This window comes from Ixodes scapularis, unplaced genomic scaffold (genome assembly GCF_016920785.2).
Source record: "Ixodes scapularis isolate PalLabHiFi unplaced genomic scaffold, ASM1692078v2 PGA_scaffold12__126_contigs__length_90152505, whole genome shotgun sequence".
NCBI classification, from domain to species: domain Eukaryota; kingdom Metazoa; phylum Arthropoda; class Arachnida; order Ixodida; family Ixodidae; genus Ixodes; species Ixodes scapularis.
In genome coordinates, this window is record NW_024609838.1 from 21552301 (window position 1) to 21580180 (window position 27880).

A 27880-nucleotide genomic window follows, 5' to 3' on the forward strand; every position below is an offset into this window, starting at 1 on the left:
AGGTCTTTCGGGTGATCGTTGTGCGAATCGTTGCAACACCACGCAGAAGCGGATTGCGGGCGCAGCCCTCTTCAACATGGACATGGACGACTTCCAAGGACTCTGCGGCAAGAAGAACTCGCTCACTCGCACCTTTGCTAGCTTCCTCAACCTGGTCTAGTGGCTCGCCTGTGGACTTCCGCGTCTTTACACGGGTTGCCTGACGCCGACGAGACACTCTCGCCAACGTTACCCTCTGCAACCGATCTGAAACTCTCATTGCGAAAGTATATATACAGTATGTTTTAATGGAAGTGTGTAAACTGCTTTCTGTCCCCTCGAGGGGTTCTGGAGACCGTGTCTTCCGTACAAGATATAGCTTGTCCGCAATGTTAAAAATAATGTTAATAGATATTTGTTTTTTATAAGACAAGTTATTTTTTTTATTTTTGCAGGGCTTTTGAATTTCGAGGTAGAGCGTTTTCATTTATAAAAAAAAAAAAAATCTAGTGCATAAGTGACTGCCGTTTTTGTTTTTTATATCACATTGATCCTTGGCTCTCTTCCCTGAATTATGCACCAACAACCCAAAAACAAGGAAAAAATATACAGACGCTCCTAGAGCAACTCAATTATTTATCTTACTAAATTATCTAAGAGCGCATAGAGAGAAAATAAAATGTCATATCCTATTGACACGATAAAATATGCGGGCTTTGCTAATATTAAATATTTAAAAATGTTTCCTAAACTGTCCCCGAAGTACGGGAACGTTGTTTTGTTTTTTCTTTTAACAATTTCTTTTTTTTTTTTCATGTACGGTTGGAGTTTGGAACGACCTTCTCGTTGCAGTTTCAAAAATGGCTCATTAACAAAATATTACCGTTTAGAGAAATTTTAATATTTGGCACATTAGACACAAACATTTTGGGGAAATCTTTCCGAAACGTGTCTTATAAAGTCTGTGATTAAAATTTATTTTAACGTTTATAATTCTTAAATCAAAATGTGTATGTATATTTTGTCAAAATGTTTCTAAAAGTTGAAGTGTAAACTTCTTGCTGGGCATTCACCGTTCTTCTTCAAAGTTTAGAATTGTCCAGTGGCTATTTGACTGGCTATAGACGCTTTGCAGCAGCTGTGCATGGACGCCGCCATAACTGACCTTCAGTTTTTGTTTCCTCTTATTTCGTTTATTTCACTTCATCATTACCACAGCAGGCCAGGTTATTGCCATAGTAGATTCAACTGTGTCTTTTTCTAAAGCATCGGCCTTTGTAGAGGATTCGCAACTACCGTTTCAGTTGCTCGGCATCTCGGTAAGACAAGAGAAGGTCAGTAATGGCGGCTGTAATTTGGCGCGTGTGTAAAGCGTCTATAGTCTACTTCACCGTGCATTGTTCTGTCCACCGTTACTATATCAACTCAGTTATGGAACTTCTAACTTCCCATAGACGCTGTACATTGGAGGGGATCCAAAACCGTGTCCGATTTATTATTTTTTTTTTTTGCAGCTAGGTGGCGCCGCCGGCGCATTATTCCACGCGTTTTCGTCTGCTAAAGCTCCGCGGCTGCTTGCGAGTCCCGACGCCTCTCGAGGTTCAGCATGGTTTTTGGTTAAATTTTGCCCTTTCGCCAGTAAAAATTACGATTTGAGCATGAAAAGCGCTGCGACCGTTTTAAACGTGAACGTGTTTTGTCTTTTTTTTTTTTTTTTTTTAGGACTGTGCCAGCGGTTCGATCTATGGTTCGCTTCAGTGTGTTGTAGGATCCCTTCTATCTTATGTTGGCCTCGTCATGTTGCTTGGAAGTATGCAAGCAATAGGTCGCGCCGCTCGCGTACCAACCGCACGGTAAAAACCCTTCTGGGTTTGACGGCGTCAGCGACGTACTTGGCTATCGACACCATTTCTGTGGGCGCTCGAAAAGGTTCGTCGCGTTGATTCATGTGAGGAGGTTGTGGGTCGCCTGTCAATACCGCCCGATCAGGTCGAGTTCCACTCGCTCCGAGGAAGTTACACAGGGAAGCGCTACCATTGGGAAAAGGTTTTATCTGTACCACAGTCAGGGTGTAAGCTACACTCTAGGTGAGGACACGGCGGGGCTGAATGCGCGGCGCGAGGAATCAGATAGCGTTCGTTCGACGGGCCTGCCTCCTCCGTCTTACACGGTGCCCACGGGTCGACGAGTCATCTGCCGGCGCCGCTTGAAACCATAGTGAGAGGGAGAAAGAGAGCGAAAAGCGAACTTTATCCGCACGTCGCGAGGAGCGCGCTGTCATCACCTGAAGACTATTATCTTACACCGTGCCCACGGTGTGAGATAACACTCTTCAGGTGAGGACAGCGCGTTCCTTGCCGCCGGCGACACTGTCAGCCGTGGGTAGGGTGGCCGCGGAATGATGCAGCCTTTCGGATGCCCATCGAACGAACGCTATCTGATTCCTCGCGCCGCGCGTTTAGCCCCGCCGTGTCCTCATCTAAAGAGTTGATCTTACACCGTGATCTGTACTTAAGTTCAGAGTCCGATGAAGATGAGGGCCAAGGCTGTCTAGTGGTCCGGGTCTTCTGTTGGAGGCCTTGCTCGGCACCGGCTGTTTCATGTCTCCAGCTCCAAACTCCGCATGTCCTCGCCCGCCACGAGCATCGTTCTTTTTTCCTTCTTTCTCTTTCTTCCACAAAGTTGAGGTCATCTTCAATGGTGAAGCGAACCGGTACAACGCGCGTAGCACTTCCACTGGTTTGCCTCACCGCCGCCATTTTTCAAACTGGAGTAGCCTCAAAGTTTGCCTGACCATTTCAGAAACGTTTAGACAGAACTAGGTCGTAATATACGGCGTGTGACCTTCCTGGGTGATACTGAAGGGGACTGTACTTTTTTAAACAAAAATGAAACGGAGGTGATTTTTAACCTGTTTCACTTAGGGTGCCTTCATCTGCGCTTTGCTTAGGGTGGAGACATCTGGCCATTTTGTTCCCACTTTTACATTTATTTTTTGTTCAGAAGCGCGTGAAAGAGCGTGTCCCTGCACGCGTCTGTGGCGCTGACTGTGCTATGGCGACATTTTGTTTTCGTCGATTTCTTTGTATTTTCCCCGTGAGCGCATGCTGTCGGCCTCGGGTACTACAAAGGATGGCATCACTCTAAACAGAAGGGCATTGAGGCACCTTAGTTTCACTGAGTGATGCAGGTTAAAAACCCAAGGTAGCAGTCGTTTTGCAGTCGACAAACATTTTATTTCTAGCGTGCTGAAACGCGGGCTGACATCACGTGATCTAGACACACGTTAATTTTTTGTTTTGTTATTTTCGTATTAAATGTTGCCCGGAATCTCTGCTTACGTGAACCGCAAATGTTGGCCTCCAAGGGTGATGGGCATAACAAGTTGGCGGACATTTGAAGTGGTGTTGGCGGATTGTTGGGAGACGAACCGTTCGCTTTACAGGAACCCATTCTATCTCCGAGATGCAAGTCTTTAATGTTGCGTTACCGTTACGATATTATCAGAAAGGCTTCACAGATTGATTGTGCGCTTCGCAAATGGTACGTTAGATGCGTAAAGGCGTCCCCTTATACATAGCGAGCTGCCGAGGAATCAAAGATAGTGAGAGGGAATTTCAAAGCGACACGTTTTTGTCTATGGTACATTTTCGGCCTGGTACAGAGATAACGATATCACGGTAACGTTACGACAAAACGCCCTGGTAACTCCCGAATAAAAATAAAACGACAAGAAAGATTCCAGTTCTCAGGCTTTGCGTGCCTTACCGACCGCACAATTGAAAAGACACTTGTGAAAACATTTTCTTTAATCCGAACAAATGGTGAGCTTTAAAAAGTATACTTCATCAATGAGAAACCACATATTCGGTGCAATTCACAGTTATCAAAAGCGATATTGAATTAAAAAATAATAACTCCAAGGTAACATTCTGGCGCTCAGGAGATGAGATCTCGGAGCCTCTTGAGCAAGGCGTGCTTCTCCCCGCAAACTCCGCTCACGTCGTCGGCCTCGGCGTCGAAGACGGCGAGTCCACGCAGGGTCCCCTTCAGGGAGAGCTGCCGAAGAAGACAAGAGTCCTACAGCTGTCCGTTGCTTTCCAGTCGTCATTTGTCCCTATATTTCGTTTTAGCTCAGGTCCAGATGCAGCCGACGCTGCGATCTGATGGGACGAATCAGACAACGTGAAAAACGCACCATCGTGATTGGTGTCCGTCGTGTTTCTGTGCGTGTTCCATCGTCGCTGAACCGACCATAAACAGAAAAGGCCCAGTGACTCGCGCTTTAGACGCTGCTTGATTTGTTCCATTAGCTCATAGCGTCTGTCGAGAGCGGTTATAACGAAGTCGGTTATAACGAAATAGCGGCTACACCGAAGCAATCACTATTTCCCATTCCCTTTTGCACTTCGTTATAACCGAAGTCAGTTATAACGAAATAACGGATATAGCGAAGTGATTTCTGATTCCCGCTGACTTTGTTATAACCGGTGTCGACAGTACACTGTCGAGGTGCTGGCCAACACCAAGAGGACAAGACCTTTGTGCTTGATTTGTTTGCGTCACCTACAAGGGGCCAACGCGAGGCGTAGACTGAACAAGACCGACCGCCGCGTCATCGTACGGTCTTAGACACCCGCCTTCTTAATAAAAAGTTTGAGGGAACCGGTTTTGGCACATCCGATACGGTACGGTGGCTTGCCGATTTCAACTGCGCATATGGGGCTTCACGCATGCGCAGCTCATACCGGCGGGAGTACCGTATGTGCAACAACGGTTCTCTTAAACTCTCGAATGACTTACATTGAGACTCGGGCGGACGTTGACGCAGCTTTGAAGTCTTAATCTGCGCCGCGCGCTGGTTTCCGGGAGCCTGAGGTAACGTAGAAAATTCGGTGACTCGCTCATTTACGTGGAAAGAGAAGGATTGGGACAAAAGAGAGAGAGAGAGAGAGAGGGATGCCGAGAGACCGAGAGAGAAAACATATATAAAAGGCTTAAAGTGTACCGTTTTTTCGTGGCGGCCGGCATGTTGAATTCTGACGTACCTGAGTTGGGGAAAAATAGCAAATCACTTTATTTGCCGATTGGAAGGCGCTAGAGTTCTAGAGCTTCGTGCCAATAGCTCTAATTTTTTTCGATACTTTTTTATTGTTGAGTTATTGTCGTCCAACGCAAGTACGGTCATATTTCAACGTGACAATCGTCTAACGAAAACGGTGCAGGTAAAATACGTTATTGTTATTAATATTTTTTTTTTCGAGAACGATGGTGGCCGTTTTAATTTTAGCCTTCATAAACCGCCTGTTAAATGCGTCCCTCGTTGTTCATGAGGTCGTGCGTCATGAATTATTGAGTGTTTTTTCACCGCAAAAATAAACAGCGCATCGCCGAGCGTTAATTCTCCGTCCAAATGAAGCGCTAGCGATCTGAGCTAAAAAAAAGGCTGAACTCCATGGAACGAATTATGTGATGAATAGAGAGTTTTAGTAGATCGTTCCCATGACTCCGATAACGATACCCGATACTCCGCCACCGCCTCCCTTGAGCATGCATAGTATCGTTATCGGGGCTATCGGAGGTATCGGAACGATCTACTAAAACTCTCTAATAACTGGCGAACGCCGCCCGACGGCACGCTCGCTTTGCGCGCGACTTAGCAGCCACTGTGTTGATTCCACGCGCAGAGCAAAAGCCGCCGGGCAAAATTCGTCGGTTTTTCGCAGCATATTCGTCCCATGGAGTTCAGCCTAAGATTTAGTAGAAGAGGAGGGCGATTCATTAAAATAGTTGGTAGTCCAGCGATTGGTTGTCTTTTCTCTTTCTCCTTCCTTGAATGTTCAGCTGTTTCCACCCGTAATGACCCCTCAATCTGTTTGCGTTCGTCTTGCAGGTAGCGTCAGACGCGCCAGTGCACGAACACCATGTCCCGAGCGGCCCTTGAAAAACAAATGTAGGCGCAGCACTGAAATGAGCGGCCCTTGGAAGCGAATGGCGGCGGAGCACTCGCTCGGGGCACGTGTCTCGCGCGTTTTCATAACAATGGTTGGGGCACGGTGTAAGATAGACAGGTGGGGAAACGGCCCATAGAAGCCTACCGCAGCGCCGTGACCGGATTGTGTATTCGTCTGCTTGCGGGTACCCCCGAGTTGCGGCAGATGGCGCTGCGGCGAGAGGAAAAAAATTGGAATCGGATTTGCGCGGAACTTTATGGGAGAGTGCGCAAAATAAACCGAGAGCACTACAGTCCTCCATTGAAAATCCACGAATAACTATCTCCGTCAGTTTAAGGGGTGTCCAAACAGGAGACTACAAAACGCACGACTCCGACAAATCGTGAAAATTGAAGCGGGCGCGTCCGCTTCAACTTTCACGGTTTGTCGGAGTCGTGCGTTTTGTAGTCTCCTGTTTGGACACCCCTTTAGCCGGTCGCCACCGGTCGCCCACTCGGAGTGAGAGTTCGCGGTGCTCCACATAGATGGCGCCGCAGAAAAAGAGAAAACCGAGAGGGACACAATCCCGTCGCTCATTTGGCTCTCGTTTCCCCACCTGTCTATCTTACACCCTGGGTTGGGGGTTCTTGTAAATACCGCCTTTATCAAGCGCGAAACACATGTACGACGAAATAGTCCGATCCGACGTGCGGACTGCCGGAATGACCTTGGAAGGAGAGGGTTTTCGTAGCATCGGAGAGCGTTGAAAACCCTCGCCTCCGACCGTCGTATTGCGCGGTCGGACGTCGGATCGGACGGTTTCGTCGTACATGTGTTTCGCGCTTTAAGGAGCTTTTGTCCGAACCTGATGTCGACGTTTAGACCGAACCGTCCTCTTATTCAAAGGCTAAAAGCATTTTTTTCTCTATTTCAGTCAAAAAATAAGGACAGTTTTCGCCCGTTTTCTGTAACTGAACTCCGTATGCCGCCATTTTCCTGTCAAACTTTTCATAAAATCACTTCTAACTTTTTAATTAGATAACAGTTAATTCTGATATTTTGTCATGCGGTTCGGACCACTGGCGCTGCATTTCGGAGGCGAATGAGAGTTTGGCGATGCGTAGCTTATTTTCGCGGTGAAAAGACAAAACAAGCACTGAATATTTTGTTTTAACACCCTGTTTACCGACCCTGCGTCGTACCACCACGTATATATTGAACGCCGTAGAGCTAGTATTTTATTATGTCAAGTAAAAAGGCGAGCGCGTGTTGCAGATTGAACGCGTATGCCGCGTCAGCGATCGCGGCTATATAGGATTCGTGTTCAGTCATTAGTAAGTTCTTGTACTGCGTATACGAGCGAACGCAGTCACTGTGCGTTGGCGCTGCGTCTTCAACTCTGCGCGTGCGCGGAGGCCCAAACAGCGGTCTTGGATTGGCGCGTGGCGATGGCGACGCGCATGCGCAGCGTGGAGCACGCAACATAAACATCAAACAAGCAGCTCTGGCGTTTGCTCCTATTGGCGGCGTGCACGTGCGACCTACAGGGGGCGCTTCTCTAGCTATCATCATCATCGTTTGTGAAGTCACGGGTAGGACAGACTGGGAGAGACCGCGCAGATAGATCCCTCGGCTCTCGTCAGCTCACTTCATGCTCTGTTTGGGTAACGCGCGGCAAATCCCATTTCACGCGTTGTGTTTATTTGGTGAAGTGATATTTGTAATAGGACATTTTACCAAAGTTTTTAACCGTGGCACGCGTATGGTCGCCCTAACGAACGGTTCTGGCGCTCCGGTGTCGAAGCGCTGGGATGGTGTTTTGCTGTTCTCTAGCCCAGTACAAAAAGTTGGATGATCAAAATAGAATATCCAGCGCTTTAGATGCACTACAACATCTTCCACGGCGAATTGCGTGTATTTTTAGCATGTTTCGGGCAAAATAAAACCGAGAAGGGGATGTCTCATTAAATTGAAAATAGAAAACGAAATTCGAGTCGACCAATGTTTCGACGATTCGAAATCGATGCATAGTCATGTTTCAGCAATACAAATTGAAGTGTTTTTTTCCGGCTACGTTGTACTGATTTGCAAAATAAAAAGAATTCAGTCGAATTGTGACACTCAACGTAAGTTCACGGCGCTCTGCTATCGCACAGAAGATCGTGATTAAGAAAAACCGGTAGGAACTAACTTCTCAGCAATTCAGGGCCACACCCGGCGGCGGAAATAAGCCTTCCACTAAGCGTTGTAGATGACAAAATCGAGTCAATGTTTCCAGTGCAGGATACCAGCATTAGGATAAATTAAGTTTCAAACAGTGACAAGCTGAAACAGCAATTCTCGCGAGAAAAATTGCACCCCCCTCCTTTCCCCCCTCCCCTGCGAGCGTAGCCCATGTTGATTTCGGTGCGCGCTCTATTCACAAAATGCTACGAGCACAGTCGAGAGGGTGACGTCGCGGAAAAGCATTTTCTGTTTACGGACGTAACCCACTGCCGCCGGAGGTTTTGGTCATTCGGAGAGCGATGGAGTTTGAAGACATTGCAGCCACAGTTGTCTTGCGCGATACGGATGTCCTCCGATAATATTCTGCGCTTTCAGTCGTTAATCGCGAAGCCTATTACCGAACAATGATGTCTAGATGACCAGGGGATTGTCGTCATTGATTCCGCTAGCTCTAATTGCATCTGAAAAAAAAAATAAAATAGAGGAAACCGCGAAGAATACAACCAAACGTGGAGAAACACACGATTCCAAGGCGTTCATACGGGTCTCGGTCGTTCCTAAACACACAACCAGGAGCAAAGTCCAAGCAGTCCTTCCTTTTTTCTCTCTTGCCCTCTTTCCATAAAGCGGTCTGTATGGCATAACGAAGGTGAGTCCCAGCGGAACGCTGACGCAGTATTCGTGTCAAATTTGCACCCGGTCCTCACCTCTCTACGTGACGCAGACAATATGTACTAAGGCCTTCCATCTCCAGTCAGTGACAACTTAAGAAACCCATTGCAGAGTGAGTCTCGGGTATCTTAATATCGTTGCGCAGCTGACATTTTTTACGATTTTGTCGACTATATGGACGGTGTCGCCCTTGAACGCGCGTCCCCTTATCACCCCGAGAAAACACGCAATACCGGTGTATCCTTCATACCCCGCGTCACTCTACATCATCCTGGTATTGAGATGCGCCAGAAGAGCCATGCGGAGATTACGTGGTGCCGGTCGTATGTATACTCACGAGCCAGTCGCCGCTGAACGGAGCGAAGCTGGACACCCACTGCTTTCCCAGGAACGCCTCGGCGCAGTCAGTGTCCAGGTTGGGGCGAGCCTTCCAGCCCCCCGACAACACCAGGTTGCACATCTGTGGGGTGAATTAAGATCAGTCGAATAGATCATAATGAGGCCGATCAACCGGGCTAGTCAATCAATAAGTATGTTTCTTTGTTGGTCGGTGAATGTTCTCATCAATAAACTCGTCACAGAAGGCTGATCACAGAGAGAATGATTAAAAGGAATGGGTAGAATGGGCCGTCACGCTTCCTCTAGCGAACATGTTTCACGCATAAGTCCTGTTGGCAGGCAATGTACCCACACCAGGGGCCCTAATCTGGACACTTGGCAAAACTTCGGCGAGAAATCGGACGGCCGTGATTGGCCAACGCCGCGGTTGACCTTAACGCCGCGGCCAATCACAACCGCTTGATTTCTCGCCGACTTTTTTTGTCACGTGTCCAGTTTAGGGCCCAAGGTTGTAACGCGACAGATTGATAACTTAAAAGTATCATAAATCAAATCCCACCTGAGCACACCATGTTTCAAGTCCGCGCCAACAACGATCGCCGACGTTTCCTATGACTTGGGTACAATGTTTCTTAGCGATGGAACCTAACTATGGGCACATAGAGCGCCGATCTCAGCTGTGCCTGCGCGGTCTTCGCTTCTTTGGAAATGCAATAAAAAGTTGCCACCAAGCATAAACCGTCTTGGCATAGCGTTACCACAGCTATGCCACAGGCTATCATATCACCTATGCTCCATTCACCCTTAGGCTGAGACTGCAGCCAATACCACGTGCACTCACACAAGAGCTCGAGGTCGCTACTTTGAAGCGTTCTTCCACAAAATGAGCACTCGCGCTAGAAATGCACATCTTAAAAGACAGGAGCGCGGGCTAGCTACCGTTGTAGCTTTGGCTGCAGTATCAGCTTAAGGGTGAACAGAGCATAATGCGGCATCACTACCGGAACCTCGAACTTTAATATCGAAGCACATTGTTCAGCGCGCTCCACTAGCCGTACCGTCCCACCGAGGGGGCCGAGTACGAAAATCCGCCCAAATTTGAACTGCGGGACAAATTCCGACCGCCAGGCCGAGCAAAGATACCAAGCTAAAAGTTCGCGAGAGGCAAGAAGGACGCAACCACACCGCATTTCTTTTTAATGCGTTAACACTAAGAACGTTCGTTTCGACTAAGACCCGGCGGTGTCTTTCGTTTGTCAGTTGTCGCGTGCGACGCTCCCATTGGTTCGAAGCGCTGTCGTGAGGACGCGTCAACCTCTCCCTCTCTTTCTGGCGCCGACAAACTGACAGACACCGCCGGGTCTTCGTCGAAACGAGCCCTTTCGTTTTCGGCAAAGTCACGCGCACAGCTGGCGCTGAGCCAGAGAGGAGGAGGCTTCGCACAACACCTCCTAAATAACAAAGCCGTGGTGCTGAATGAGATGGCTTAATCAGAGAAGGCCAACGCTGGACACAGATTGGAAACAAGCGCTGCGTCAGCCCTAGGCTTCGAGTCAAGTTTGAGGCGAACATTGACGCAATCGTCGTGTTCAATCTGTGCCCAGAGTTGGCCTTCTCTGATGATGCTATCTCATTCAGCACGGCTTTGTAATCTTGGAGGTGCAGCGCCGCGGCGCGGTGGAATGCGAGCATATTCAGTTGACGCCTGTGCTGTCGCCAGTTGTTCTTCACTCTGGATTTCTGTAGTAGCTGTGCTTGGCCTGTGATATGTGCCTGTAGTTTTAACGGTGGATGCGGTTCACTCCACGAGTGATATGGATACGGTTCCTTTCACTAATGGCATGAATGTGGTAGGGCTGTCAACAGGAAGAGAACAAAAAAGGGGTGAAACAAATTACACGAAGATTCATTGGTGGGTTCTTGGGGAATCGGTTAGTATGACCTTTGGGCAACGCCACACACGTCCCACTTTGGGAAACGCTGACACTGACCCCGCAACGAGGCCAAAAAGAGGCAGCAAAAAATAGAGGAAGCAAACGAGAAATCCAAAAGAAAAAAAGTTAAGGGGTCAGCGTTAGCTTTCCCCAAAGGCGGATGTGTGTGGTGTTTCCAAGGGTCATGCTAACGCATTCCCGAAGAATCAGTGGATCTTCTTTCATCCACATTTTATCTAGAGGTGTTTCTTGGCGGTTACCTCCGGATAAGTGATGTATCCGCGAAACGAGGCCGGGCTAAAGGCTGCCGTTGCGTTGTCCTTGGGTTCCGAGTCGAGGGTGTACTGAGCCGCGGCCAGACTGACCGAGAACAGCAGCCGCGACAGGCCCTGGCGTTGGCGTCGGACTCCCAAGGCAGCGCGGGTTCGGTTCAGTACCCGCTCCTGCGTGCGCGAGATGGGAGAGTATGTCAACCATTTCTTGGGAGACCGACTAGCTCGTTCCAGGTGACGGCGATCCAGAACGTGTGTTTGTCTTAGACAGGGTTCCTGGGAACCCAGAGTTTTCCCAGAGTACCCTCGGGGGTTTCCCACGCCACCAAAGTTTCCCTGCCGTGCTTATATTTAAATAAGATATTTTTCCAAAAGCTCTAAAGGTGGTCACATTTTCGCGCGCCGCCGAGACGGCGTTTTGTTTAGATAATTTGTTTACCTGTAGTTTTTTCACCACGGGCGCGGTTATGTCTTTCCCACGGCGGGTCATTGACGCAGGTCTGCCCCCTAACCCAAGGGCGGGGACTCCAGACCCGCAAAGCTAAACAGCCAGCAAAACTCCTAAGTGACCTCATCAACGGGCAGGCCGCTTCGTAAACTGGACGAAGTGTCGCGCACGCGGGTCTCGGCGCAGGCGACACCGGCGGACACCGCGCATCATGTTCCAGTGGCTGTGGGAGTCTAGCCGGAGCGGCTCCGAGCGCGACCGATGTTTACGCGCAGACGTAAACGCAACTTCGGATGAACCCCAAAGGTGGTCTTCGTTTTCTTGTAACCCTGGGTGGTCCTTCGCGGCGCTTTTATTCGTGAGACACACGTGTGTTGTTTTTGGTAAGTTATCCGTCTATCTATTGCTTTTAACGTGCCTAACGCCCACACTCCGAGGGACGGTTTACTCCGTGAGGCACGTCCTGGCGATTGTCGCTTGAATCTTCGGAGTCCGTTTATTTTCTCCGACCCTGAACCTACCAGGGCTCGTGCATCAATTTTCGGGCTCTAGCCGTGGGACCTGTCCTTGGGAGCTGACCTTTTGGCCTCATGGTGAGGGTGGTTTTGTCCATTCGATTTGTTGAGAGTGTGTCGGGGTCTGTACCCAGTGGGATTCTAACTAAACCCTGATTTGATGGGACAGATTTCGGCACGCTGTCATAACCCCCGACCGGACGGAAAATCGTTGAGTTTGAACGGGCCCGAGTGGCCCAGTATTTCTTTCCCGCGGTTTGCGCGTTACCTCCGTCGTGCGCGCCAGCCCCTGCTCTGCGGCTTAGCTGCCGTCCTCAACGTACGCAGGACACTTGACGCCGAGGTGTTCGTTTTCGTAACTGCTTAACTATGCAAGCCATGCGCGGCAGTTGGTTACAGTGTGTCATTTAATTTTCAGTAAATGTTTATTTTTGTTGAAGTAAAGTTTATTTTTGTTTGTTGCATTCATTACAACTTCGCCTCCAAGTCCGTTAACCCTTCGCGGTCGGCCGCAACAAGAAGTCTTCATCTCCCACCTGCATCCGGGCCACACTTTCCACGATCACCCCCAGTTCCCGACGGTAGACACCCTCCAAGGTGCCCATCGAGTTCCGGGACAAAAACAACCTGATCTCTACTCTTTCTTTTAAAAAAAATCTAAACCATGCACCTATGCATTGTATAATTATGTATAAAGCACTCGTACGTGCATTATTATTTAATACCTTCATAGAGATCTGCACTGCTTTATTGCTTTAGTGCCGAAGCCGGGAGCGGCTATTCTGCTAGGAATCAAAGAAGATAAGAGTAAAAATTACAGGAAGATATTTTGGTGGATTCTTAAGGAATAGGTTAGCATGACCCTGGGAAGCGCCACATACGTCCTCCTTTCGAAAACGCTAACGCAGACCCCTTCACTTTTTTTCTTTTGACTTTCTCTTTTGCTTCCTTTAGTTTTTGCTGCCTCTTCTTGGCCTTGCTACGGGGTCACAGGTGCCGTTTCCCAAAGGTGGACTTGTGTCACGTCCCAAGGGTCTTGCTAACGAATTCCCTAAGAATTCACCAATGGATCTTCTTCTTGTAGCTTTTCTACCCCTTTACTGTACACTCTGCCTGCCAGAGTACGTTGTCGCCCCTGGATACGGTCTTCCATATTACTCATGGAAAAAAACCGCATTCATATTACTCGTAGAGTGAACCGTATCCATCGTTTTAATGACTCACACACATCACAGCCCACACACCGCTCCTACGTAAACCCAGATCGAAGAACAATCTGCAACGGCAGAGCGGCAACTGAGCTCGCGCGCACAGTGGCGCCACAAGAGCGGGGCGGGGGGTTGTGAGGGACCATGAAATGACCTTTTTACTTTTTCCAGATAACTTTTACATTAAACCGTCAATGTTCACTGAATGCCGAACAGGCATCCGTTTTCGTTTTGGTTTATTAACGTCTACACAAAAAATTATTGAAATATCGACTTTTTCATTCTCTCCAACTGACCGCAAAAGAAGCCGTGACGTAGGCCGTTTCCGGAACCGGAAGTTCTCTCGGCAGTAGGAGAATGGGAGTGTTAGCGGCAACGAGTTGGGGTGCGCCGGTAGGTTTTACTGCGCTGATGTCACCGACGTATTTCCTGAATCGGCGCCTCTCATCGCCGCATCGCAGCTGAGCGAAATTCAATGAGATATGTTGCGCTACAGCGACAGCATGGGACTAGTCCCATACGCCGATATGCCTGTTGGGAAGTGCAGCGAGTCTTCCGGTGAAGACTCCAGAAGTCAACCACCCCGTCATTGTTGGCAGAAGGGCCGGCCCGTGTCAGTCGTTTGCAAAGCGACGTAGATGGCGTTTTTCGCGGCCTCGGAGATGCAGGAGCGAGCCGACGTTAAAAAAGATACGTTTGAACTACGAGTGTCAGCAAGAGCCACGTAAATACCTGCTTACACTCGGAGCGGACGCGCGCGCTTGATGGAAGTCTTGTATTCGCGCTGTTTGTAAGCGCTTCGGGACCGTTCTTTTACGATTGCAACTCGATACTGACGCGACACTCGGCAAAGTAAGGTTGGACCGGGGTTATAGCTCGGCAAAGAAAGGTTGGACCACGAACTGTTATAGCTCGACAGTGACGTGCAGTCTGTCAGAATAAAAATGGCATACCAATAACAAAGTGTACATACCGTGTTACGAAGGTAATCCATACGGCGTTTATTTCAGCTCTATATCACACAAAACAAGATAGAATCGACGAGAGTCCCTTTTCGACGAGTGTTCGTCAACACTGCCACGGAAAACAAGGGGAAGAGATTGACCTCACCTCAATCTAGAATTGAGGTCAGTGATCGAACTATAATACAGGAAGGGTCCACAAGGGTCGCGTGGGCATATTCCATTTAGCACGCCAGCCGATCGTAGGCAGACGGTCTTGCGACGAAGCAACGCAGCGCCGAGTCGGAATGCCTGCTAGGCCTATACGCTTCGTCGGAGTCGGTGGATCCAGCGTTCTTGTTCGTCGTGGTCTGTTTTAAGTACTGTTTTCTTGCTGCTTGAAGTCGGCACGCGCGGGAAGAACACGTAGAAGAATAAACGTTCAGTCAGTCAGAGTTTTGAGAGGAAGGAAAACAAAGAAAATAAACGTTCGTCGCTGGCCGCCACCCAAGTAACTGTCGGCCCTGCCCGACCGCGCACGCGCAGTAGTTGCTTCGTTTACCACACGATAGATGGCGCCTGGCTCTCAGCATTATCAAATTTGGCAATTTTCGCCACACATCTCTAATTATGCTACAAAATGTGGATCTGAATATTATTTAACAAAACTTTTAGGAAACATTCGCCGGCTATTTATTGTTTACGATCGCGGTGCTGGTGAGGTAGGCTCTTACCCAATAGGCGACCTGGATTTGGCTGACGTGCTCCATTTCCGCGGATGCATCGTAGTGAACAGGCGAAGGAAGGAAGGCGCAAAAGAGTCCAGTTTTCTTTTAAAAGTTCTATATCAAATAATTTTTTTTTGGCTCCCTAGTTTTGTGTTTTTGTGTTTCTTTTCACACCTTTTACGACGTGGGGTGGATGAAACTCGATTTTAAAATCATTTCATGGTCCCTTTAAGGGGCGGGGGGGGGGGGGGGGGGGGGCCGGCGGGCTACCGCCTTGGGTGCCGCTTACCGTAGTGACGTCACTGCGCCCGCACTCCACCGCGCCGCGGCACAGCACCTCCTAGTTAACAAGGCCGTTGTGCTGAATGAGATGGCGTCATGAGAGAAGGCCAACGCTTAGCCCAGATTGGACAGAACGATTACGTCAACCTTCGGTTCAAAGTTTAACCTTGACTGGAAGCCGAACGCTTATGCGGTAGTCCTTTCCAATCTGTGTCCAGTGTTGGCCTTCTATAATTAAGCCATCTCATTCACCACCACGGCTTTGTTATTTAGGAGGTGTTGTGCGGCGTCTCCTCCTCTTTGGCTCCGCGCCAGCTGTGCGCGTGGCTTTGACGGACACGAAAGGGCTCGTTTTAACGAAAATCCGGCCGTGTCTTTCAGCTTGTGAGGTACGGGGAGAGAAGTAGAAAAAGGGGAGAGGTTGTCGCTTGGTGACGTCACCGCTTCGGACCAATGGGGGCGTCATGCGCGTCACCCTCTCCCCGCTCTTCTCCCTTCCTCCCCGTAGCTGACAAACGGAAGACACCGCCGGGTTTTCGCCAGAACGAGCATTCTAATGCTAACGCATTAAGGGGGGCAGAAAAATTTCATGCAGAATACATGTTTTTTTTTTTTAATCTGAAACATGTCAATATAAAGATAGACTAAGGGGAAAAAAGTCACACAAGGGAAGACAACAAAGCACCAAAATGATAACAAAGAGACAAGCATAGCCTCCTCTATACTGACAAAGCGTGGCAGAGCGCCATGAGACGTGGCCGCCGAAAGTGAAAAGGTAGAGCGGCAGACAACGGATGAGAGGAAAGTCATGTAACGGGCGCCCCGCTGCGGCGAGACGCCGAAACACACTTCTCTCGAGCGATGGAATGTCCGCTCGTGCTCCTCACGTTCCTCGCGCGTCCTCGCCGCTGCAAAAGCTATGCACTCACTACCATCTTCCCCAAGAAATGCTCTGTGCTACCAGATCCTGGCGCTCCAAATATGTGACCATGCGCTCTATGGCTCCGTCGTCGAACTGCCAGGCTTTGTGAGTATAAAGGATGCTATGATACAAGGCGAGTTGGTGGATTCTTAACACTATGAAGACCCAAGACGGGTCGAGAATATAAAATTTCACCACACATATAGTATAGTATACGTTTCATACTCATCCGCTAAACGTACTTAAAAAAGTGGGTGAATTAACAATGAAAACGAACGAGAGGCCTTTCTCTCTGTTGTTCATTATCCGTGTTCTTCGGTCTAAAGTCCTGACAATGTCGGGAAAAAGTACGTCTTCGTTTTTGTTTAAACCGTTCCTCGAATTCGATCACATGACAGGTGAAGGAAGTTCACTCACGATTCCGAAGTCGGGCGCGTTGAGAGGTGACGGACAGGTGGCAACTGGGCGGGCGCCGTCAGCGTCTGTCCTCAGGATCGGATGCAGACCCCTCCTAAGCACGCGCGGGCGCAAACGCGCTCTCCCAGTTAACATCAACAAAAACGTTCTGACAGATTTCGATCGTACGCTTCAAAAACTAGTCCTTCACATCTTATAATCGCTACGGAGATATTGAGATTACAACATTAGCCGAAAAGAACGCCGTGAAGCGAACCGAGAAGCAGTTAAGGGATACATCATAAGCCACGAGTGAATATAACGGAAAAACGTTTAGTAAGAAAAAATATCTTGTTGACCAAACATAGCTCTCTAGGGCTTAGGCAATCTAGGGCTTATATTACACAGTGCATAAGCGCCGATACAAAGCTGCTTGGTATACGGCACATTTCTCTAGCCGTCTTTCGACGTTCTTTTCCAATACGTACACCCCGTTCCGCCGGAAGGGCGAAAGGAACACCAACACCCGACCATGACGTCACACCGCCGCGGTGTGACGTCTGCGTGGGGGTTTTTAAACGTGAAGGAATTTATAAACGGGTTTAAAAACGGCGTGTGGGGCTCATAAGTGGGAGAACGTTGCTTCGAACAACGTTTTAGCGTGCACATCTCGAAACGTTGGAACTCGGATTTATGTAGCTTTGGCTTCGCTCGCGCGTATGCGACGAAAAAAAAAAAGAAAAAAGAAAACACTATTATATAGATGCACGATGAAAGCGCAACTTCCAGGGCATGAAAATACCATCGCCTTTGGTGTTTGTTCCGAAACTGTCGGAACGCTAATTTGTGGAACTCGAGAAAAGTGCGCAGTCTTGCGGGATCCTCACGTGGTAAGCAGGGCGTCCAAGTCGTACTGGACGAAGAGTGACGTCGACCCGGGCAGTAGCAGGGTGAACGACTTGCCCACGCGACCCAGCTGACGGTGACAAAGCTGCATCGACGGGCAGCCGTCAGCTTCGGCCGGCTCGGATTAGCGCATTATTTGAGTAATGTGTACGGTCAAAAGAGATCTAGGGCCAATCCCTGGAATCCACGCGCTCAAACGCTCTCAAACGCAACTCTGTGCATGGGCCTTCATTGCATGTGTTCGCGCGCCTCCACTAAGCGCAGCACCGTCACGGATAGCTTCTGCAGTAAACCAATGCCAATACAATGAGGATGTGTTCGACGTATACCTCGGCGAGGCGCGTGATGAGCTCCGTGGGCAGCGCTTGCACCGAGCGCCCCAGTTCGAGCACCAGGCCGTCGACGTGCCGGTCGGCCAGCCAGCGGGCCGAGCGCATGGCGAACCCCTCGACCGTACCCTGGGGAGCCCGAAGCAGCGACCGCAGGGCAGCACTGGGGCGCCGACCGGAACCACCTGAGGCGCGACCATGGAACGGTCCCTTGACGAGAGGACATGCAACGAGAAACCCAGGGAGAGAAAAAAACGCGAGCGCGCGAGGGCGAGAGAACCCCGAGCTCCGACTGGAATTATTAATGGGTAGGAGCCAGACTTGTGCCTATTTCAAATACTCTACTCAAGATACTGTATTTTAAATACTTTTTGAAGTATCTTGGTATCTTGCAAATAATTTTGATCGAGAGTATTTGATACTCTATCTTAAATACATTTCTAAGTATCTTGTACTCATTATCTCAAACACCATTTTTGGCATTCCGCCATTTTCCGAGTGTTTCGGTATAAAGTGGCGTGGGCGTGGCACGAGCAAGCGTGAACATTCTTTCGGGCAACCATATCCTAGCTGTTGCTACCTCCAATTGCCTACGGTGACTTTGACTGAGCCCGTGAAAACATCGCTTTCTTGCCGATTGTGACTCATATTTCAGCCCAAAGTTCGTAAATGAAGGTTTTCTCTTCGCCTTCCCAAAGGCGCCTCTTGTTTCCAAAAGTTTTCCCCAAAAAATCTTCTAACAAAAGGAGTGGTTTTACGGAAGTAAAGATTGCCACACTGAGGCAGACCGGCAAACGACCTACGACAACAATGCAGACTTGAGTGACAAGAAAATAACAAATAAAAGAAAATGAGTAGGGGGCACACATACAAAAAAAACATTTTTGGTTTGCTTTTTTGTATATTTTCTCTTCGTCGTCAATCCGTCGCCTATTGCTCCCGCGAACACTGTCTGTAAGCGAACATTGATAAGCAGAGACCAGGACAGGAAGCGAACTACGAGCTGTATGACCCCTCAAAATGCCAACAAAGTGTCCCCCAACGTTGAGTGCCTCTCTGAACGCAACATACTTGAAGAAGGTGCGAATCAGTGCCGTGGATATTATGTGGGTTCTCTTTATTATCCAGTCACTCATATTCGTATCCCAAGTTCGTTTATAGTGAACTCCCCCTATAGGGAATATGAATTATAGGTACACGATGTGTCTAAGGTGTGCAGCAGGACGTGATATTCGGCGATGTCATTATTGGCGAGGCGCTCTGACCCGTTTGTTGCCCCAACACCTCGGTGCTTACCCAACACAAGGCCTGTGCACATGCCCACAGGCCTTGTGGGCATGGCCATGTTATATTTTTTTTAATAAAGGGTGGGGTACAGTGTAATGTAAAAATACTTACAATTAGCAAAGTGACGTTAAGTGCCGGATCTCTCAAGAAAGCAGTCATGAGAGGATGCGAGCTTGACACAGTTGGGCTTTTGTGCTGAGCTGGGCACCGTGCATGCTGCATTGTTATGCAGGCCGGAGTGGAAACAAAAGACCCCCCCCCCCCCCCCCCCCTCCCTCACACCGGAGAACACGAACCTTAGCCGAACGCTGACGCCGGGTTTAGTTAAGTCAGCCGAGCGCTGAGTCATTGCATTTGTTGTCCCCATCCATGTAGTTCTAAAGTTAACCGCTTGGGGCTCCACGGTCTGATCTCCTCCCCAATAGCTAAAGAGACCTCTTTCTTGTTGTCCCAGGAATGTTTTGCAACATGCATCATTGCCACGCGCGTTGCTGAGCGAGCACGTGGCCGAATGGTTGCTGTGCTTGGTTCTCGCTCGAAAGCTCCCGGTTCGATACCAGGGACCTAACTCCTCTTTTATTTATTCTTTCAACTTCACATTCTTGTAAGCTCGAGAACCGTGTCGTCGGATCGAGTTACGAATGTCCTACGCGCCGAACGTTCTACGCCGAATGTTCCAGAAACCGACGCGGGTCAAAAGGTGCTCCGAGCGGCGGTCCGGAGTCAGTCTTGCCCCAGCGCTCGATCCTGCTGTTTCGCCGACATCGACGACTGCTCCGCTAGCCTTTCTCTATTTTGTTTTGGGCAGAAGTTCGCCCCATTAAACGTATAGTTTCTTTAGTTATTCGCCGCCTCATCATTTGTCATTCGTGACACTATCCTGCTTCTTATAGTTGGACTGCATAAAATAGCCCTACGATACTTTTTTTTTCGTTTTGTGTTGTTGCGTGCTAATAAACCATTCTGGTAACCCAGATTTGCGCAGCTGTATAATTGTCATCTTCACTGGCGTTGATACAAATTACGCAATGCGGAAGTATCTTCAAAAGTAATTGAATTACATTAAGAAGTATTTGTATTCTACTCAAGATACTTTACAGTCAAAGTAACTTGAGTAGTATTTTAAATACTTTATGAAGCAGGTATTTAGTAACTTAACTTGAATACTCTTATTGAGTATTTTGTGCAACACTGGTACTAGGAGCGAAGCTATAGCTATCTGACTTTGTCTTTATTCACTCCCCCAACGCGTTCCATTGCAAAGCGCCGGCGACAAGCGGTTCATGTTCGCGTTCAAACCAAAAAAAAAAAAAAAAAAAATTGATGAGACTATCGATACTAGAAAGTTTTAGGGAAATAGAATAAAACACATTCGATAGACCAAGCGATCGGTACCTTGAAATAAGAGATTGGACGGATCGTTTTCCTTGAAACGGCTTTTACAGAACCGCGTTTGCAGACGATCGGTGCAGGTCGCACCCCCTGGCAATGGAAATACGCAATGGCTTCGTAAAGTGTGTAAAAAAGGGGCAATTTTTTTTTTTTTTTTTTTTTTTTCGGGGGGGGGGGGGGGGGGAGCTGCGTTTGGTAATTTTACAGAACTGAAGAAAGAAACATTTCCCCTTCCAGAAAGGGCGTGAAGGCAAATTGGTAGAACTAATCAGATTTTGTCGCGTTTTGTTAGAATGGAAGCGCTAAATGTGGCGGCCGCATCCCCACCGTGACTGAACAGTTCGTCTGCTAAAGGAGCAGGCGATATTCGTGGAAATTATGCTTTAGAATTGGAATTAGAATCTTTTTGGCGATGAGTTCGAATTGGCTTTATTCGGCGAGAAAAAACATTAAAAAAGTCCTTTTATTTGAATTGGCTACCCTAAGGACAAGGAGAGTGTTGACGGCGAGACTCGGGACGTTTGACATCGCGTCGTTAAATGGAGTGGATACGCTAGAAAACATCTTAACAAAATATTATTTAAAAAAATAGTTCTGCATCTTATTGGAATCCTTTATTTCTTTACCTCACAGAGAAACTTTATTTTTACGATATAAAATCATACATATACATCGATTCTATGTTTTGACTTGACCATTTAATTTCTCTGCTCTTGAGTTGATTACCTTTCTTTAACAAACATCAAGATTATTAAAAATATCCCCATCACCTGCACCCGTAGTTCGAGGAATGGAAAGTGTTTCCTATTCGCAGAAACTACAGTTTCCAGTATTTAAAACAATCACCCTCATTGCTCAATAGATATTGCCTAGATGACGTGGTCATTTACTCTATAAATCTTCAGTCATTGTATCTAATTTTTGTATAGTATTTTATGTAAACCTGTAAAACCTCAATATCTTTCATGTATGTATGTATTTTGCTTCTGCTGAATTTTCTGTAGTTTGTGTAACTTTAGCTATCTGCAAGGTGCGCGAGGCACGAACTCCGTAAAGTCAACATTCCTGGACTTCACGGGGTTCGTTGATTTACTAATGTCAAGCAGTGTACGTTGACGTATAGATATATTCTCGAATTCATTAATTTGAGTACAGATCCATCTAACCATTTATCTAACGCACACAATGAAATAATTTTACTAGATGGGCACTCGCGCTCTTTTTTCTTCCAACGCAGACGGTTTGTCGAACACATAAAGGCAGGAACAAATGCTGGAAAAACCAACCGGAAATCACACGAAATATGAGACATAAAAAAAACTGTTGCTCCGTGTCATTTTTAACTTACTGCATAGAAATCATAAATCTGTTTTTAGTGAGATCGTATTTGCGCTATAAAATATAACAATGTATACCATGAGCCTTTTCTTCTCTTTGTGAAGCAATATATTTTTTTATGTTGGGTTGCCACTAAAACGCACATACGTTTTAATGGCAACTCAACCAGACTCGTCTCAACTGGGTTTTTTTTCTTTTTTTTTTCTTTTTTTACAACGGCTCGCATTTTATTTTGCCTTTTCCATTTCTTTTAAAAAGGAAATACAAGTTTGAATATAAATGTACATTTTGGTAAAACCGAGACTGAGGAAAAAGGGAGAAGGGCAGAAACACAAGTGTGTTTCTGTCCTTGTACTTTTTTCTCCAGTGTCAGATTTAAAGGGAAGATGGGGCACTTCTACATTTGAGAAAAAACGCTTGAATTTCGTTCATTTGGCCTTTAGAATAACATATATCAAAATTATATTCCAATGCGACGCGCCGGAGAGCCACAGGAGCAATTTCAAAATAGGGCTGAAGCCCCGCCCCCCTAGCCTTGGGCAGCCAAAAGAGCCGTCGATGACGTCACGGACAGCGACTGTCTGATATTTACGCAGCAAATGTTTTGGGTATTCGGGTTCACAGGGTAAAAATACACTAGAATTCACTTCTAACTCATTTTTCCCAAGAAGCTCCGTAGCTTCCCTTTAATAAAATGCTCAATATTCACCGGCTATACTTCACTTTACCTTAAAGAGGTGGTGCAACGATATTTTATTGGAATGTTTTTCACTTTACACGAGCTTACTGGCACTAGTGGGACTCAAGGATACTCGCACGGAAAGCCACTGGCCAATAAACTCCTTTGTTTCGGTACAATTTCAAGGACAGAGTGAGCGTTTTAATTTAATTTCTCCTTCGCGAAAATTGATGACGTAGCTGGGCGGTCGCAGTATTGCCCATTGAGGGTATTTGAATGCATCCCATAGATTGGACATGAGCAAGGATTGCGTGGGCACTCGATTTGGGCTCGTGATAATCGATAGCTTTAGAAGCATTCAGGCAGTGGCCCGTGTCCAATTGCTGCAATGACGACAATAGCCAAGCCATAAGAATGTCTGGAACTCAGCGCGTGTCCTGTGCTTTGCCAACCCTAGCGCGTGGCTATGATCGACATTGACGGCAATACTCGGCTCCAGATATGGTGGACGCTTGTTCCGGCTGCGGGTTGAGGGGATGAACGCTGCTCGTTTTAATGCGAAAGAAGTAGCTGGTCCCATAGAGCGAAACAACGTCATCAGCTTTGAAGCCTCGCCAAACGGCACCTAAACTCCCCTGTCCCAATGGAGGGACGTGAAGCCGCAATCTGATGGATAGGCTCCCATTGGCTGGCGCGCGTAATCAAGGAACGAGGCTCCCATTGGCTCTCGCGCGGCGTAGTTCGGAAAAACACCACCAGAGAAGCCCTCTCCATGGCGGCGCAGCGCATGCAGCGGCCCGGCCGCGGGTAAAGTCTGTTTCACATGCAACGACTGTTGCGAAAATAATCGGTGCGACAGCCGGCGCACCGAGTGCGATCACAATGTTTGGTTTCAAATGCTCAAACAACCGCGCGATTTCTGTCGGCGCGGCCGGCTGTTCGGACACGGACGCGACACGTTTGACTTTGCCTAAAATACAACAAAAACGTCTTAATAAACACAGATGTTTTACGAATAGAATATGTAATTAGAAATTTTTAATAATAAAGCATTAAGCCAAAACTTTTAAGGTGTCTAAATTTATTTTCGAATACGCAACATTCGCGTATGAAAGCTGGCTAATGAACGGCTGCTTGACAATGAAGTGATCGCACCGACTCTGCGACGAAATACCAACTTGGTGGAAACCAGTTGCAGAGCCTCTGCGAAAGCGCGACTGCGATGTTAATCGCACATTTACTGGAGATCGCACAGATTTCCGACGAGAATCGCAGCATGTGAAACAGCCTTCAGAAGTTCGGACCTGGCCACACAGCGGCACAGCCCTCTCGGGCAAACTCCGGAGAGGGTGCACGGCCAAACTCAGCGTGGCGTGGCCACTTCACAAGAACGCGCGCGTGGCCGTCGGCCGCTACCTCGGCAGCAGCGAAACCTGGCCATCTACGCCACTACGCTGCAGACAAACTAATAGTCCCTTCCCCTGGCAAATGCCAAGCGCTCCGCGCTAGCGGCCGTCGAGCGGTGGGTCCACTGGTGGGCCTCCGTGAGCGATCGGTCACGTGATCCATCCCGGCGGCACGCGCTGCGGAGCAAATCGAGCATAACGCTCCCAGCGCCACCGCTTCCAGAACGTCTGCTCTCGCTTTTTAAGATTTTCGGTTCCCACTGCTATCTTGCTAAAGGCATGAAGTTTATGCTTTGATAAAAAAAGATTGATTGTTTACTACTTGATTAACGGTGACCCCGACGTTAAGACACAATTAATTGTTCCTTACAGTTATATAAGTCAGATGGAGACAACTTGTACGAGCGGTAGGACGCCTGTACGAGCCGTATAGGACGCTATTAAGCAATACCAAACACCTAGGCCGCAAAGCGATCAGCATCTCCGAAGGCGACTTCCATCTGCGGAGTGTTTGGCGTATTGTCTTCGAATTATTCGAATTACATTACAGAAACTGCAAAACGAACAAACGACATACCTAGCTCTACATCCGAATAGGCGCTGCACAATGCCTTCGACGTAACGCGATATCCTGGGCCTTTTCGCTGGCAAGGCAAACTTCGCCGAGAACGGCTGCCTCGTCGTCACTCGAGCTGGAGCTAAGTTAGTATGTTCGTCGCTGTCACTGATTTCGCTGTCACTGCGTTTTATTAGACCTCCTGAAATTAGCTGCAACGATGTGCTTTCGCATTCACAACTCATAAGAAGTGCTTAAATGTCCTCGGACCTTTTTTCATTTTTTTTTTCATTTTGTCTGCGACTTTGATTGTGTGTAATGAAAAACAAACGGGTGTTTTACAGGTCATTAACTTCAAGGATCCCTTCTAAGCGGTATTAGCGCAAAGTATAAAACTCGTTGCATCGCCTTTTTAACGCAGCCGACGCAAAGAGCTGATGGATTCCAGTGACTTGCTTTTACGACGTTGCTTGATTTGTTCATTAGCTCGTAGCGTCGGCTGCGTCTGGACTTAAGCTGAGACAAAGTACAGTCTCCACCCTCACCATTGCTTCAGAAGATACTTATATGTTTGTCGACATCAAGAAACCGCCTGCGCTCTTACCTGTGGAGCCCTTAGTCACGTTCGCGCTGACCGCGTGAACGTGCAGTTCAAGCAGGGGCTCGAAGTCGCGCAGAGAAGCCAGCCTCTCGAGGTCTCCCGAAGCTGCTGGAACAACAGAGGGCCAAATAAAAAAGAAAAAAAAAACGAATTTTTAAAAATTTGCTTAGAACACAAATTGTTTTGTTTCTGGAAGTGAAGAACAACCTTTAATTTAATCATTTGTTTAGTAGATTCAGCAAGGAACTTAAATTTGTGTATATATAAGTCGAGCGACGTCAGTTTCCCCGCTAAATATGGCGATAAATGCACAGACGGATAGACTATTGGACAAAAGGTGGGAACTACAAATTTCGTAATATATATATATATATATATATATATATATATATATATATATATATTTAAATATATATTTACGCTTTAAAACCCACAAACCTACGCAGTACGTGCCAACTCCTTACAACAATCCGAAGTTTAATTTGTTTCTGCTAAATAGGGAGCATTGGGAGACTTTAGCGAAGCGGCGGTTGAAATCTCCGTTTATTTCACTCTTCCTATACTCCGTCTCACTAAAACCATGCAGTACAGCCAACGCCACAAGGGCGAGAGCGTATGCCGACTTGTTCAAAAGGAGGGAAAGGAGGAACGGAAGTAGAAGGGCTGGGATTCCCCCGTTCCTCTTTTCCCTCCTCTTGAACACGTCGCGATACACTCTCTCCCCTGTAGCTTTGGCTGTACTGCACGGTTTTAGTGGGACGGAGTATAGATTCGTCTTGTATAGACCATTGCTAGGATATGGCGCCCGACTGGTGCCCCATGCATGCAAACCCCTGCAGCGTGAGCGTGAACCTAGATTTGGCAAGCTTGCGCTTGCACGTACTATCGTGGACACTGTTAGCTATAACACCGCAGCGGCGGCCGTCCCGTACCCCCAGCGCCTCATAGCAGGCGCCGTCCGAAACCCCGCGCATGCGCCGTTTGGCGGACTCGGTCTTCCCGTTTGCGAGCACACCCTCGCTTTGTCGTCTGGTAGGGGCAGAGCAGGCGATGCCACAGTGCTGCTCGTCTGGTACCCTGGCCCTAGCGAACTGGTTTCAAACTCGTTTTAAACCGGCGATTTTGATTGGGGGAGATTGCGGAGTCATTGGGGCATTAACTCTGTCTACGTTTTGTTGTTGTTGTTGTTGTTTTTTTGCTTTTTCAGGAACAGGATTTCGCAATGCATCTTTCACAATATGCGCTCGCGAACCAGTTTGAGCGCAGCAGGTGTGATACAGAAATAGACTTATACTCCGTTTCACCTAAAGTCCGAATGCAGCGTACGCTGCAAAACGACATAGCCAACCAAATAGCGCAAAGGTGCAATGTCACGGAGTGCATCACCGGGGGACACAATAAGGTGCAAAAAGTGAGCTTTTGTCGCTTTTGGTTGGCCCTATCGTCTCGTAACGTCCGCTGCGTTTAGACCTAAAGTAAAACAGAGTATAACTGCAAGTTTGTCCCATAAAAGAAGAAAAAAGTAGTCTACCGTGATATTACAATTAGGGGCGATGATTATCCTTAGCCAGCGGAGTCAGGGAATCAACCGTGGACACCTCTTACGCGGTGGTTTGCTGAACCGTGTTCAGGGAAAATTGGCAAGCGCTTTGGCGTCGTCTGCTCTGTGCCTAGCAGACGACAAAGCGAGGGTGTGCTCGCAGGCGGGAAGAGCGAGTCCGCCACACGGCGCATGCGCGGGGTTTCGGACGGCGCCTGCTATGAGGCGCTGGGGGTACGGGACGGCCGCCGCTGCCGTGTTATAGCTAACAGTGTCCACGATAGTACTTTGCCGCACAAGCAGAGGCATGGCGGCCGCCAGATGCCCTGCTTGCACTCGTCTACAGTCAAGATTAGAGCGACGGGGAAGTTATTCAGCTATCTCGCTCCCCGCACGAGCTTCCCACCTCCGATAACGCCAGACGAGGAGAGAATTGGGACGAAAGACGAGTAGAGGGCAACTGCACCATAATAGGAAAGTACAATACTATACTCGTTGTCAGATTAAGAAAACAGGACGTTTTGCGCACGATTCATGCGCTGTGCAAAGTAGTTCTTCCGAGGTTTCGCTGTCTCAGAAAGAAGCGATGATTTGCGAGTTTAAAACGTGCACGTCTTGATAACATAAAACGAATTTTCAAGATGCAGTTAATGCATCTTCATTCAGCACATAAAAAGAAAGATTCTCAAACGTTTAACAAAACAACATTTTTTTTTGCTACGGTTTTTAAGGTGAGTACGGGTATAAAATAATATTTTAGTGCGTTGAATTTTCGCCGAGGTCAGCCCTCGCGCACGTACCCAGGGATGATGTGACGAGTGAGGCTTGCGAGTCGTGCCACGTGACCTGTATCCCCTGGTACACGACCGCCGAGCAGAGCCCCCTCGGCAAGGGACTCGCGGCCGGAGTGCCCCTGGCGGCCGGAGCGACGCCTCGCAGGGACCGCACGAAGCACCAGAGCCTGGCAGCGGGGCGAGGAGGGCCGCCGTCGTCGCTGCCGCGCTCGCCTTCTTCGTCGTCTGCATCTTCCTCGGAGTCTCCAGGCAAGAGA

The 27880-nt window shown here is 48.1% G+C and overlaps 1 protein-coding gene across 1 annotated transcript; it reads right to left on the reverse strand.

Moving 5' to 3' along the window:
- Positions 1-3809: 3809 nt before the first annotated feature.
- On the reverse strand, positions 3810-27880 carry LOC8027753. Its single transcript, XM_040208091.3, has 8 exons — positions 27630-27880; positions 25293-25397; positions 18031-18215; positions 17683-17786; positions 16817-16910; positions 11344-11526; positions 9148-9270; positions 3810-4038 (listed from the first exon to the last, which is right to left on the reverse strand). Exons 3-8 carry the CDS (start codon positions 18136-18138, stop codon positions 3919-3921), a joined length of 732 nt encoding a protein of 243 aa, XP_040064025.1. The 5' UTR covers positions 18139-18215; positions 25293-25397; positions 27630-27880; the 3' UTR covers positions 3810-3918.

Excerpts from the sequence above, each read along its gene's own strand:
- LOC8027753 (XM_040208091.3), bottom strand. The coding sequence starts at position 18,138 with ATGCGCTCGGCCCGCTGGCTGGCCGACCGGCACGTCGACGGCCTGGTG. Across the intron at positions 11,527-16,816 it reads ACGCGCCCGACTTCGGAATC|GAGCGGGTACTGAACCGAAC; the intron begins GTGAGTGAACTT and ends TCGCGCACGCAG. Across the intron at positions 4,039-9,147 it reads CGTTCAGCGGCGACTGGCTC|CTCTCCCTGAAGGGGACCCT; the intron begins GTGAGTATACAT and ends CTTCTTCGGCAG.